Below are 15,413 nucleotides of genomic sequence, written 5' to 3' on the forward strand. Positions count from 1 at the left end.
ATCAGGAAACTAACCAGCAAAGAAAAATTGGAACTTGCAACGTCCATTGGATTCCAAGAGTTTTCTCATGAAAAAAATGTGCAAGCACTTCAATCCATGATGAACCAACATGGATATTGGGAACAAACATTTGGCTGAATAGGGGCAAAATTGTGATTTCCAGTCGAAAGCGATGCAGCTATTCATTCCTTTCACGTCACATGTTAAAAAAAAGCAGGAAGTCTCGGTGAATCCATACAACCACTCAAGCCCCCATTAACAAATGTTGAATAGTTCACAGTCCCTCCCTCCAAAACTTTCACACCAGAAAACCCAGAATTGCTTCCTCTTTTTAAAGCAGAGACATGTTCACTGGTGGTGGGGACAGTTGGTAGGGGAGTTGTTGACCTTCCCACACGTTAATAGAGAAACAATGGCTCCATTGACTTGGCTGTATCCCGCCTCACAGCCAGAGCAGTTAAAGGTCCAATGCAGCTGTTTTTATCTCAATATTAAATCATTTCTGGGTAACAAGTACCTTACTGTGATTTTTTACCATTTTAATTTAAAACAAAGAAACCATAATTGCTTCTTAACAAAGAGCAATTTCTCAAGCAAGACTTTTGCTGGGACTGTCTGGGAGTGGTCTGAGTGGGGAGGGGAAAACTAGATGTTATGGGCAGAGAAACTTTCTTATTGGTCTATTAACTCATTGCCTGGTGCTTTCACCAGGCAGACCAAAACACCATCGCACTGAAACAGAATGAAATTTCAGGCAGACTTTTTAAACAGCTCAACACTAATAGGGCATTATCATAACTTTCACACTATTATTCCAACCTCAGTGTGGAAATATATATAAAACGGAAAATCACATTTTTGAAGATCCTTTTTGCTTTATTTTTACAATTTTTGACATTGTAGAATAATAGTGAAGACATCAAAATGATTAAATAACACATATGGAATCATGTAGTAACCAATAAAGGAGGGGGTGTGATGGTACTTTGCTGGTGACACTGTCGGTGATTCATTTAGAATTCAAGGCATACTTAACCAACATGGCTACCACAGCATTCTGCAGCGATACACCATCCCATCTGGTTTGCGCTTAGTGGGACTACCATTTGTTTTTCAACAGGACAATGACCCAACACACCTCCAGGCTGTGTAATCTCTATTTGACCAAGAATGACCTGGCCTCCACAATCACCTGACATCAACCCAATTGAGATGGTTTGGGATGAGTTGGAGCGCAGAGTGAAGGAAAAGCAGCCAACAAGTGCTCAGCATATGTGGGAACTCCTTCAAGACTGTTGGAAAAGCATTCTAGGTGATGCTGGTTGAGAGAACGCAAAGCTGTCATCAAGGGAAAGAGTGGATACTTTGAAGAACCAAAAATATAATTTTGGTTACTACATGATTCCATGTATGTTATTTCATAGTTGATGTCTTCACTATTATTCTACAATGTAGAAAATAGTCAAAATAAAGAAAAACTCTTGAATGAGTAGGTGTGTCCAAACTTTTGACTGGTACTGTATATCATTGCATGGTTTCCCCATTACTCCCAATGGTTTTTGGTTAGCAGTGTCAAAAGTTAGCTGAAGTTAGTACTGGCTGTTTTAAGAAATCCGAACCGAGGATTACAGTTTCCCTTGGGAGTAAGAAACAATATAACTGCAAGGTCTAAAATACCGAACCTATCCTTTAAGTAATTATTTTAGGCATTGTTATAGATCAATTGATACGAACTTCTGACTTCAATCTAAAAGTTTGGTTAGTAAAGTGTAATTCTTAGATTCTGTTATTCCATGTTTTCCCACAATATTTATTTATTCTGTTTTAAGAATGCATTTCACACAGACACAAAATATTGAAAGATGTTTTCCATGTATTAAGGCACACGTAGTGTATATAACCAATCATTACATAAAAATACACATTTTCTTCATAAAATATTTTCTTACATATGGACTCCTCTCTGCACTGTAACCAGCATAGCTGCATGGTTATTACACATACGACCATATTTCCTACAAAAAGCTTTTGTTTTCTTCCTTGCTAGTATGGTGTATGTTTACGTCATGTTTTTTTGGCTCACTGATAGGTAGGAAACATCCCAATCGGACAAACCCTCAATGTACAGTACCAGTCAAAATTTTGGACACACCAACTCATTCAAGGGTTTTTCTTTATTTTTACTATTTCTACATTGTAGAATAATAATGAAGACATCAAATCTATGAAATAACATATGGAATCATGTAGTAACCAAAAAAGTGTTAAACAAATCAAAATATATTTTATATTTGAGATTCTTCAAAGTAGCCACCCTTTGCACACGCTTGGCATTCTCTCAACCAGCTTCATGGGGTAGTCACCTGGAATGCATTTCAATTAATTGGGGTGCCTTGTTAAAAGTTAATTTGTGGAATTTCTTTCCTTCTTAATGTGTTTGAGCCAATCAGTTATGTTGTGACAAGGTAGGGGTGGTATACAGAAGATAGCCCTATTTGGTAAAAGACCAAGTCCATATTATGGCAAGAACAGCTCAAGTAAGCAAAGAGAAAAGACAGTATATCATTACTTTAAGACATGAAGGTCAGTCAATCCAGAAAATGTCAAGAACTTTGAGGCGCTATGATGAAACTGGCTCTTATGAGGACCACCACAAGACAGGAAGACCCAGAGTTACCTCTGCTGCAGAGGATAAGCTCAATTAGAGTTAACTGCACCCCAGATTGCAGCCCAAATAAATGCTTCAGAGTTCAAATAACAGACACATCTCGACATCAACTGTTCAGAGGAGACGGCGTGAATCAGGCCTTCATGGTCAAATTGCTGCAAAGAAACCACTACTAAAGGACATCAATAAGAAGACAAGACTTGCTTGGGCCAAGAAACATGAGCAATGGACATTAGACCGGTGGAAATCTGACCTTCGGTCTGATGAGTCCAAATCTGAGATTTTTGGTTCCAACTGTCGTGTCTTTGTGAGACACAGAGTAGGTGAACGGATGATCTCTGCATGTGTGGTTCCCACCATGAAACATGGAGGAGGAGGTGTGATGGTGCTTTGCTGGTGACACTGTTGGTGATTTATTTGGAATTCAATGCACACTAAACCAGCATGGCTACCACAGCATTCTGCAACGATACAACATCCCATCTGTTTTGCGCTTAGTGGGACTATCATTTTTTTTTCAACAGGGCAATGACCCAACACACCTCCAGGCTGTGTAAGGGCCATTTGACCAAGAAGGAGAGTGATGGAGTGCTGCATCAGATGACCTGGCCTCAACAATCACCCAACCTCAACCCAATTGAGATGGTTTGGGATGAGTTGGACTGCAGAGTGAAGGTAAAGCAGCCAATAAGTGCTCAGCATTTGTAGGAACTCCTTCAAGACTGTTGGAAAAGCATTCCAGGTGAAGCTGGTTGAGCATGTACAAAGCTGTCATAAGGCAAAGGGTGGCTACTTTGAAGAATCTAAAATATATTTGTATTTGTTTAACACTTTTTTGGTTACTACATAATTCCATGTGTTATTTCATAGTTTTGATCTCTTCTCTTTTACAATGTAGAAAATTATAAAAATAAAAAATAACACTTGAATAAGTAGGTATGTCCAAACTTTTGACTGGTACTGTATAGAAAAATATTCACAAGAAAAAGTACAAAATGCCACCTGCGGTCCCAACCTCACATTAATTTGTTATAAGGGGAGACTTGGAGAGGGTTGAAATGGTGTGTTTTTGAGATCAACTACGTTGCAGTTAGCAACTGCAGACTGATTTATCCACAAATCACAATGAGTAGTCATTTAGGATGCAAATTGATTTGTAGATCAGTCAGTCTGCAGTCTCCAACAGCAATGTAGTCGATCTCAAACACGCACACAGATACAGTGTCAGACTGCAGAGCTTCATGTAGGGGGGGAGGGAACCCCAGTCCTGAAGGGTCAGCTTGGATTGCTTGCGCCCCTGTGATTAACTTAGTTGCTGATTGGCTGATGAGGCCACTGATTAAGGCTTCCCAATCCTAAATTAACCAATGTGGATAGGAATAAGTATCTCTTGAGGACTGGAGTTGTGTTTTTTGCCCTTGTCTGAAATGTCTGGCGTTGTAAAATAGCACTAAACTCTTTAATAGGCCCCAGATTTCTCATATCGTCAGCGGAAAACCTTGTATCTCCAAAAAGTTAACTTTTCAGGAATTGAACAAAAAAAATGTTTTATTATAGTTTTGGAACCTCAAGGTATTTTGAATGACTTTGATTGGTCCTAGAGTCATGACACGTGGAAGGGAATGACTGTCAATATGTAAAAACAACAAAAACGATATGAGATCTGTCAATGGCTCATCAGAAACTGCTGACAAAGCTTGTCTAAATTCTACGAGTACAAAACCGCTGGTTGTATGAAAAGCTATTGGCCGTAACTTCAGAGTTGTATAATCAATATCTATCAAATTTGTTAAGACATCCCAAATGCTTCAGAAACAAAAGCAACACATTTTTTAGCGGCTAAAATTCTAAGCTTACCCATATGAGGACAACAAGATTCCAAAGCAAATGTGGCTAGTGCTGTTGCCAATACCGCGGGGAAGATTCTTTTTTTTAAGTCATAATTTTTTTTTTTAATCTATGAATACTTTAACCATCCCCACCCGACACTGACACACATAACTCATTGTTTTGGTCACTATCAGGAAACTAACCAGCAAAGATTAATTGGCACTTGCAAAGTACATTGGATTCCAGGAGTGTTTTCTCATAACAAAAATGTGCAAGCAGCTCAATCCATGATGAACCAATATAGATCTTGGGAACAAACATTTGGCTGAATAGGGGCAAAATGGTGATTTCCTGTCGAAAGCGACGCAGCTATTCATTCCTTTCAGGTCACGTGTTTAAACGTCTTTGAATCCATAAAACCCCTCCGCCCCCCCATTCAAAAATGTTGGATAGTTCCTCCATGCCAACTCCAAAACTTTTACACCTGAAAACCCAGGATTTCTCCCTCTTTTCAAAGCAGAAACATGTTCACTGGTGGTGGAGGGGACAGTTGGTAGGGGAGTTATTGATCTTCCCACACGTCCATAAAGAAACAATGGCTCCATTGACATTGTCAATATCCCCCTTACAGCCAGAGAAGTTAAAGGTCCAATGCAGCAATTTTTATCACAATATTAAATCATTTCTGGGTAACAATTTAAAACCTTACTGTGATTGTTTTCAATTAAAATGGTCAAAAATAAATTCTTAGCAAAGAGCAATTTCTCAAACAAGAATTTTGCTAGGGATGTCTGGGAGTGGTCTGAGTGGGGAGGGGAAAACTGAAAACTAGCTGTCATTGGCAGAATTTTGGAACTCGTTCTTGTTGGTCTATTAACTCATTTACTGCCTGGTAGTAGGCATGCAAAAACTCCATCCCATCCCACCTAAGACAGCCTGAAATTTCAGGCTGTCTTTTCAAACAGCTCTTATACTAAAAGGGCATTATCATAATTTTCACAATTTCACAGTATTATTCCAAACTCAGTGTGGAAATATGTATAAAACAGAGCGAAATCACATTTTCGACTGCACTGGGCCTTTAACATGGAAATCGCCGTTTAAAAAAATGCGGTCGATTATTAACTAGAAGTGTGGGCTTGTTGCCCAGAGGAATCTGAACTATGCATTGATTATCAAAAACAACAACGAGGGACACATTTCCCTCTTCAGAATCACACTCAGCAAGAATAAAACATGTCTCGTAAGAATAAAAATACATTGGTTTCTTCCAACTTCAGGGCCAAACAAATTCTCAAAATATTCAACCGTAGTATTAGAACTCAATCTTCACTTTTCTTGGGTGTCCATGATCAACGTTTGGGACACAGTGGAAGAATAACACTGGACCCCATCTTGGAAACGTTGGGAGTTATGCAGTGCATGTATTGCACATACTGCATTGTAAGCAACTGAAATTAAAACGCAAATAACCTTTTCAAATGAAAATGTGAAACTTTTGCCAATGTGGTTTTCCACTATTCAGCTGAAAACCTGGAATTCCTTCGTACAGTAGTACCTTTTCCAGAAATGTCACTGGTATGTTGTAAGAACTTATCAAGAACATTGCATACTGCACAAAGTCCAAGTTTACACAAACCCCCTTGGTCTTCTATATGTCAATATTCCATTTTAAAGCCACATTAATGAACACATGTATTCCCTGGCCACAATGGCTGTCTTCTAAATGCATAATGTATTTCTTTCATGGGGTACAGATGTCGGTCAGATGGTCAGCAAAGCCCTTCTCTTGGCCAAACAAAATGGCTTTGATTGTACCGAGCCCCTTCAGGTCTTCGAGCTGCTCACCAGAATATTAAACTTCTTCCTCATAAGCATATAAAATGGCTTACCAGTGGGGAAAAATGGTTGAAAAGACATCATATACAGGGCTTCCTTGCAAAAGAGACCTTGGTCTCAATGGGACTAAAATAGGTTAAATACATTTCAACCAGCTTTGCCGACTGGGTTGTTTTTGTCTGAAACCCCACACATTAGTGTGTTGTACATTTTCCCCCCATAAAACCGGGAAGACGAGCAATGTCTTATATGTATGATTACAAGAAGGAAAGAGATAAGGGAATCAGACACTCACATAATGATTCACGCACAAAAATGACAATATAGCACACAAACATCAATGATAACTTTCAATAAAATAAATCAAAAAATTAAAATATTTCAAATTTTATATCCCTAGTCCAGTGTTACTTGGATTATTCTCCCATTTATCATGAGATTACTTAAAATATTTTGATATTGTGGTGCTGTCCGTCTTTTGCCTGCTAGTAGTACCATATAGTCAGGATTTGAGAACTGTTTATTTCCGGTGAGTGAATTTCCTCGGCCTTCAAAGTACTCAGTATTGTTTCCGAGGCTGTGTTAAAAATGTTGACACTGAGGTGCTACCGTAGGGAGACAAGGAAGAAAGAAACCTTGGTGCGCGTTGAAACAAGTTCAGCACACACACGCTAATAAAAACGTCCCTCCGATAATGCTACATTGTATTGGGTGGTTTTGTGTAACACCCCAGGTTTTCAGGAGATACAAGCTGGACATCCTCTGGCTGGCAGTCCTGTGAGTGCTACTCCAAACAGTACACCTCCATTCACTCAATCACACACTAGTTCACACTCATGCTAACTTAATCTCAGACACTCAACGTGCATTCACTCTTAATGCATTTTCTCTCAAATGCATAGACAGGCACACACACAGTCCTCACATACCCCTGCATCCCACACACACACACTCGTTCCCATCTTCCATCCCTCCCCCTCTCCTCCTTTTCTACAGCAGTAGCGCCCCTATCCCCTGTCCGTAACCCAGGTTCATGCCTCCTCACATCACTTCCTGTCAGTCTCATCAGGTGTGCTCTCTCTGGCCGCTCCAGGTGTCTGCTAGGCCCAGGTACTCTGGGTTCTCTGCCGTGGGCGTCACAAAGTCATTCACCTGCCTGGGAGGAGGGTTAGGGCCCCCATCCCTCTCCCCACCACCACCCCCTCCGGCCACAGCCTTAGCCACCAGGTCCAGGTAGTAGGGATTGTCGAAGGCAGGCGAGGTGGAGCCGGGGGTCATCATGGGGACCAGGTACTCTGGGTTCTCCACGCTGTGTCCCGAGCTCAGGCCATTGGGGAGGTGCCGATGCCTCTCGGCTGCCCCCTTGCGGGGCAGGGTGCTGGGGCGCTCGACGGCCCCTGGCCGGAGGTCCTGCACCTCCTGGTTGATGTACTCTGGGGGAGGAGAATGAGGAGAGGAGAGTAGTTCAGATATGCAGTTTCACATGGAGATATACAGATGTAATGATATTATATTTAAACGGTAGTCTTTGAACATAAAGAAGTACAGGTGTAGGCACAGCCACATTAGGTGAATGACAAATTAATAGGGACAACACTCAAAGACTGATTATGACTTGCACAGATGTTTTTCAGCACCACGTATAAGTAGATGAATGTGTGTATTCAGACCTGAGCTCAAATACAATTTGTTTTCCTTCAAATACTTGAGCATTTGTTTGAGCTTGCCTTAAGTACTTTACACCACTGCTTAGCCATTGGTTCCATTGGACCAAGCAAAGCAGCACAGGTCTATTGTGTACTGTCTATGACCTAACTCACCTGGTAACGCGTGATTATGATTATACGCTTTACCCCTACGGGGCAGCGAGTGATGATTAAGATGATTATAATGATGCATCGGTGACGGTCCATCCGTCTCCAGGTCGCTCTCTCCTCCATTGGGGAAGGTGGGGTCTTTGCAATAGCGCCCGGGGCTCGCTGGGGCGTCATCGGGACCCCCGTCCAGGAACACAGAGTCCGAGTGTCCCCCCGTAGAGAGGTGTGAGGTGGTGCGGGCCAGGAGGGAGGGGTAATGGGGGTTCCAGGGCCCGTTGGAGATGGCGCTGGCCCCCATGGGCAGAGTGGGGTACTGGCTGCGCCCCAGGGTGCTCACCGAGGAGTACATGCTTCTCGGGCCGCCCGCCATGGAGGGCTCGCTGTCCAATCCCTGGTCCGTACTCTGTGGGGGTGGAAGAAGAGTTTGTGTGTGAGAGAAAGAGAGAGTGTGTGTGTGTGTGAGAGTAGATCTCAAGGAAACTTACTATTAGGGGAAGGAGAGGCAAAAGGGGAGAGGGAAGGGGCAGGAGGAGAGGGAAAGATGGAGAAGGGAAGGAAATGAGAGAAGAACAGGAGAGGTAGCAAGTAGAGGGTAAGTGATCGTTCCAAAGACAAAAAGAGTAAATGGGAGGAAAAGGCAGAAGAAGTCATTCAGAGAGGACAAAGTGAGTTGAGTACTGACCCTGTGTGAGTGGTGTCGTGAGGGGCCGTTGGGGCCCGAGGTCTCCGCTTGGGGTCTGAAGAAGTTGGGCTGGGGCACCAGGTACTCCTCAGCATCCAGCAGGTCTCTGATTTCTGCTCCCTCCTCCTCCAGTAGCATCCTGAAGAACTGACTGTCAACCGGACTGGACAAACTCATCTTGTCATCATTCTGGAGAGAGAGAGAAGGGAGGTGGAGGGAGAAAGAGGAGGTGGAGGGAGAGGAAGAAAGGAATGATTTAGGAAATTAAGTAAGCTGGTAAGAAAACAGATGGTGAGGGTTTGGCTACATGCATTTGAACAAACAAACTCACATGCACACAGATTCCACTCATACTCATCTCACAGACTGGCAAACAATATCCACACATCAAGCATGTCTACAAGCATGCACACACACAACCACCCAGTCACAGACAGACAGACAGCAACATACACAGAGACACCAACAGGCACACCGACATACACACACACACACCTGGATGACTACGTAGCGAGGTGGGTCTCGTGCCATGGCGCTGAACTCTGTCACCAGCTCCTTGAATTTAGGCCTGCTGTCTGGTTCAATCATCCAGCCTGTGTATCAAATGCAGACACAGGTCTGAACTATACTAATCAATAAAACACATTTCATTTGTGTTGCGCTTTTTAAAAAGACTTGAATGGATGAGTCTTTTCCATTTATTTGGAGTTTAGGCATATGAGCTGTATCTACAAACACATTTTGGGGTGAACCGCCCATCTAAGAGGTCATCTCTTAAAGGGAAACCCCCCCATTCTGTTTGTATGGAAGAAACGCTACAGTTCCAGTGCCACTTACACTTGACCATGATCATGTAGACGTCAATGGTGCAGATAAGGGGCTGGGGGAGCCTCTCGCCCCCCTCCAGCAGCTCTGGGATGTCTCGTGCCGGGATCAGGTCATAGGGCTTGGCCCCAAAGGTCATCAGCTCCCAAACAGTCACCCCTAATGAGATAGAGAGATACAGATGTAGATAGAGATGGTTCCAAATGCTCCATCCAACATTAAAAAACAGTATATAGTGTACTATGGTATAAATGCTGTAGTGTTTTTGCAGACTTTACTGTAGTATTCACTGTAGTATTTTTGCTGACTGTTCTATATTGTAGTGTTTTTTGCGGACTGTATTATACAGTAGTATTTACTGTACTGTTTTTGCAGACATAAATGTAGTATTTACTATAGTGTTTTTGCTGTATTATCTTTTACATAAAAGTGGAGGCTTTCTCCTTCAGGAAACGTACTAGAAAAATACTAAGAGAGCAAATTTTCCTTAACTTTTAGGTCTGAATGGATAGTTCAGAGCTTCTGCTCCCTATTTCTATTACCTGTAGGGAACACAATGTGATCTATCTTTGGCATGTAGGCTTATCACTTATGGGTGCCACAAATTGTGATATGGGGGAGGGGAATTGGCAGGGAACAATTTAGCATTTACTATAGTTAAAAAAAAGTGCCGTGTTTTTGCGGACATTACTGTAATTTTTACGAGTGTTTATTTGCATAAAATACTGATGTAGTTACTGTAATATTCTACAGTATACTACAACATTCTACAGTAAGTGCTACACATGATCGAGGGATACTGCAGTGTGTAGTATAGTATTCTACAGTATACTATAGAATTCTATAAAAAGTACTGTAGTATTCTATAATAAACTGTTGTTTTATCATGTGGGACATTATGCCAATAACACTCTATTCAAACTAGAAGGTAGTCTTTGAATGTTTGGTGCCAACATGACGCCCATTTAAATGTTATATCTCACACTCAGTTCGCTGACTTCATTCAGAGCCATAGATAAACAGTTGTGGGCACTAAAACCTGTGGTACAGGTTATTGTAAACAAACTATTGCAATTCGATAGAGTGCCTTGTTGCATACGCATTATGGCAATTGTTCTGCCTATACGACTTAACTTTTTATTGCCCACAAATGTACAGAGGTACTGTTGAGTCTGAAATAATACAGCCGACGTTGCTGTCTTAGTGAATATTTGAATGCTTAGTGGCATTATTTATATATTAAGTATGTGTATCAAGATGGGTTAGAAGTATCTAGACTGACCGTAGCTCCACACATCACTCTGGTGCGTGAACTTCCTGTGGAGGATAGACTCCAACGCCATCCACTTAATAGGCACCTGAAGAGCACAGATACATTACATTGAGTGTGCAAAACATTAGGAGCACTTTCCTAATATTGCATTGCACCCCTTTTGCCCTCAGAACAGCCTCAATTCATCAGGGCCAACAGGGATCCCCCAGTTTGTTTTCAAGTTGGCTGGATGTCCTTTGGGAGGAGGACCATTCTTGATACACACGGGAAACTGTTGAGCGTTAAAAAAAAAACAGCAGCGTTGCAGTTCTTGACACACTCAAAACGGTGCGCATGGCAACTACTACCATACCCCGTTCAAAGGCACTTAAATATTTTGTCTTTCCCATTGCCTAGTTAAATAAAATACAAAAATTCACCCTCTGATGGCACAAATACACAATCCATGACTCAATTGTCTCAGGGCTTAAAATTCCTTATTTAACCCGTCTCCCCCCTTCATCTTATTTTTTTTAAACAGGGATTCACCATTGAGGCCAGGGTCTCTTTCTCAAGGGAGCCCTGCACATACAATTCATAGACAAAATCTAATAAAAATCAGATCAGTACAAAAACAAACTAAAATATTGCACAACAAACAATCAAGAAAAACAGTAATATTCCTCCGCAAATAGTCCCCCAATTAATATTATAAGTTGTCCAAGCGGCAGCAGAGCATCCAATTGCAGTGTATTTTGCAGTTGGTTCCAGCAATGATGTGCATTAAAACTAAAAGCGGATTTACCTAATTCGGTAGAGACCTGAGAAACCTCCAGAGTTACCAAATCCGCTCACAGGGTTGGTTATCTCATGTTTTTTTTAAACTTTAACAACAAAGTTAGGCTAAATTAGAAGCTTGTGTAGTAGGGCTTTGTAAACAAAAAGGGAGTGATAAATTGATCGACAGGACTTTAATGAGAACCAGCCCACCTTTTGATACAGGATGCAGTGGTATTAAGTATTAAGAGTGTCACCAGTGATAAAACGAATGGCGCTATGGTAAACTTCATACAAAGTTTAAGAGTAGTGTCTGCTGCAATCTGGTAAATGGTGTCACCATAATCATGAACTGGCAGGAAGGTTGACTGTACAATTTTCAATTTAGGGAGAGGGAAGATCTATTTCTAAAAAAAGAAGCCCACTTTAAAATCTTAGCTTTTTAACTAACTCATCCATATTTGTTTTTTTAAACATTATGTCTTTGTTAATCCAAATGCGCAGATTTGTAGGCGGGAACCTGATCAATGGGAGAACCACCATTGAATATGTCATACAAATAAGCATTGGATATTGAATGATCCAGGAATCCCCAGAAATATTTTTGACATTTTAGGGGGACTCACAACTCATAAACACGTCATATTTTGTATATGTAGAATAAGATGGCAAGGATATTGAACTAGTCTGCATAAACCACCTGAATATTGACATTCATTAGACTTTTCTTGAAGGTTGGGTGATTTTGAGAAATGAATTGTTATTACAAGAACATTTTTAAACACTCAGCACTTGGGAAACATCAGGGGTGGCCAACCGTCCTGGAGAGCAAGCGGGATTATCTTTCAGCCCTATTTTAAAGAGATAGTTTACCCAAAATACAAAATGATTGTGTCCTTACCTTAAAAGCAGTCTATGGACAAGGATAATACAATTTATGATTTGGTTACACACTGCCATCAACTATTAATATGATTATTTCCTGTGCAGAGCTTTGGTGTAGTGGTAACACTCCCCGGCACATGTCACATACAGCTTTCCACCTGAGAACAGGGATCAATCCCTGCACCCAACCTTCCCAATGTTTCTCCCATTTTCCTGTCTCCCCATCTCATTTAATTACTGTCTGAAAAAGTGTCAAACCACCCAAAAAATAGTAGCATACTCAAAGTAACAGTAGTCCTAAATACACCTGACTTGTGGTAAAAAAAAATCTATTTAAAAAATCCACCCTGGTCATCGGCCTAAACCATGTCAGAATATGTAGAATTGCAGGAAATTGGCACAACTAGGGGCTGTGTCATTGGGCAATGAAATTCACATTGGCCGCCCTGCAACATGTATTTAGTCTTACACGCATTAAGTACAAGTTTTAAACCAACTAGGGCTTTCTGTAAGGTAACAAGGTCAGATTGCAGCTCTTTAACTGGTGACATCAACAAGGGATCATAGCTTTCACCTGGATTCACCTGGTCAGTCTGTCACTGAAAGAGCAGGTGTTCCTAATGTTTTGTACACTCAGTGTGTGTGTGTGTGTGTGTGTGTGTGTGTGTGTGTATATATATAAAAACACACACACAGCCATACCTTGCCTCCGTCAGCATGGTACTCTGTTTCGTCTATGTCCAACAGGCGAGCCAGGCCGAAGTCAGTGATCTTGACGTGGTTGGGGTTCTTTACCAGGACGTTACGTGCTGCCAGGTCCCTGTGCACAAGACGCACATCCTCCAGGTAGCTCATCCCCTAAACGTACACACACAGACACAAAATAAGACATTTTACCCATAGACATTATGATCCCATGCAGACGGACGAACGGATGAATGATGGACAGATCATATCTCTCGTAGCCTCACCTTCGCTATCTGCACACACCAATTGAGGAGGTACTGGGAGCCGATGTGGTCCTTGTTCTCTCGGACGTAGTCCAGCAGGCAGCCGTATGGCATGAGCTGGGTGACCAGCTGCACTGTGGAGGTCAGGCAGATGCCCAGCAGACGACACACATAGGGACTGGCCACACCGGCCATTACGTACGCCTCCTGTGTGTGTGTGTGTGTGTATGTGTATGTGTATGTGTGTGTGTGTGTGTGTTAAAGAAAGAGAGAAAGAGCGAGAAAGAGAGTGAGAGTCTGTGTGTAAGAATTCATTAAAAAGAAGGATGGGTTGATACCAAAACTCACATCCAGGATCTCCTTGTTGGCCTTGGGCGAGGTGTTCTCCCGCAAAACCTTGATGGCCACCGGGATCTTCACATTCTCCCCATCAGGAGCCCACGCCCCCTGGAATGAGTATATTCACATTATAATTACACTATAATAACATAACTTTAGAAAAAGTTATAATTTCAATAAAGTATGTTGACGTCAATGTTATATTGAATTTCAAACTATTCGATTGGTATGAGGGTATCTTATAGACAATGCAAAGACAGACAGATGCAAGCGCACACACCTTGTAGACAGTGCCGAAGGCTCCTGAGCCCAGAACTCTTAGCTTCTTTAGCTCGGTCTCCTTGAGGATGCGCATCTGGGCCTGATTGGGCAGGGCTCCGCTGGGAGTCAGAGGCTCCACCAGCTACAGACAGAGAGAAGACTCCCATCACGCTTGCAGTTAAAACTAGAACTGCAATCACTGACTCTTTCACTTAGAACTGAAACTTTTATCAGGCTTTGTGTTACTACAAGACCTACGACATTGATAATGCCCTGGGAAACACTAATAACATTAACTACAGGGGGTTGTAGAAGAAAATAATTGTCTGGGGCCAAGTTAACCTCCCCTTTCATGTTCAAAATTAACAACAACAAAAAAAGAAACAAAAAAGGCATGACCATGTTCCTCGGGCAAGAGGATCATTCTGTACATGAATGAAACTTTTCAATGATATTAAAAAAAGAAGACGAATCCATGAAGGAAATCCGTCGCAGTGACAGAGAACTTTAACCCCTGTAACTATAAGACAGAGAGCTTATTAACATATTGTATGATCTCTACAAGTAGCGACCTATTGATATTACAAAGATAGAATTTACAAGCGTCGCATTAATCATTTTTCAAATTCTGTCTTTTGAACAACAACCCCCATGATGCTTCGCGCCAGCCCCATGTGTAATGGCAGTGCCAACACCCACCTCATGCTCCTGGAGGATCCTCCTCAATGTCTCCTTCCTCTTGAGCTGTTTCTGTCGGCGTAGGTAGAACACCAGCAGACCCAATAGGATGAGGAAGAGCACCGCCCCGCCCACCGCAGCTGCGATCGAAGTGCCCGGCCTGGAAAGACAGAGAGCAACATTCACATTCATCAAGTACCTACTACTTTTATTAATGCTACTACACATTCATAAACCTCTTGGCTTCCTTGTGAATATTTTGTGAATGCATTGAAGCAGATGAAGTAATCCTCTGACCAACAGGACAAAAGGCTCAAAGACACTGGAGAACTTCAGTTATAGAGCAGGAGAGATGAAAGATTACATTTTTTACGACAGTTGGATAAGAGAGAACGGGAGAGAGTTGGATAGAGGGGAGAAACAGCACCAACGCGGTGGGTGTGGCTTGGAGAAAAAAGAAACACATTGAAAAAGAAAGACAATAGGATATCAGAGTATTGCAGAACATGACAGATATTTGTGATGGAAAACCTTACCCTGTTTTAGTATGGATGGGGCAGCCTCTTTCATCCTTCTGAGTGCACCTAAGGAAGAAAAAGCAGCATTAGCA

At 41.9% G+C, this 15,413-nt stretch overlaps 1 protein-coding gene across 1 annotated transcript in view; it reads right to left on the reverse strand.

Annotated features, from left to right (window-relative positions):
* Positions 1-1,853: 1,853 nt before the first annotated feature.
* Positions 1,854-15,413, reverse strand: part of erbb2 (erb-b2 receptor tyrosine kinase 2) — a 42,190-nt gene continuing 28,630 nt past the window's right edge. The window contains exons 16-27 of the mRNA XM_014158617.3: positions 15,340-15,387; positions 14,825-14,963; positions 14,145-14,267; positions 13,874-13,972; positions 13,547-13,732; positions 13,278-13,433; positions 10,944-11,019; positions 9,674-9,820; positions 9,332-9,429; positions 8,837-9,025; positions 8,158-8,557; positions 1,854-7,770 (exon numbers count right to left, since the gene is read on the reverse strand). Of these exons, the coding sequence (XP_014014092.1) occupies positions 7,403-7,770; positions 8,158-8,557; positions 8,837-9,025; positions 9,332-9,429; positions 9,674-9,820; positions 10,944-11,019; positions 13,278-13,433; positions 13,547-13,732; positions 13,874-13,972; positions 14,145-14,267; positions 14,825-14,963; positions 15,340-15,387 (2,029 nt within the window). The 3' untranslated portion in view covers positions 1,854-7,402. The remainder of the gene's footprint in view (positions 7,771-8,157; positions 8,558-8,836; positions 9,026-9,331; positions 9,430-9,673; positions 9,821-10,943; positions 11,020-13,277; positions 13,434-13,546; positions 13,733-13,873; positions 13,973-14,144; positions 14,268-14,824; positions 14,964-15,339; positions 15,388-15,413) is intronic.

Source organism: Salmo salar, chromosome 19 (assembly GCF_965601325.2).
Source record: "Salmo salar chromosome 19, fSalSal1, whole genome shotgun sequence".
NCBI lineage: Eukaryota > Metazoa > Chordata > Actinopteri > Salmoniformes > Salmonidae > Salmo > Salmo salar.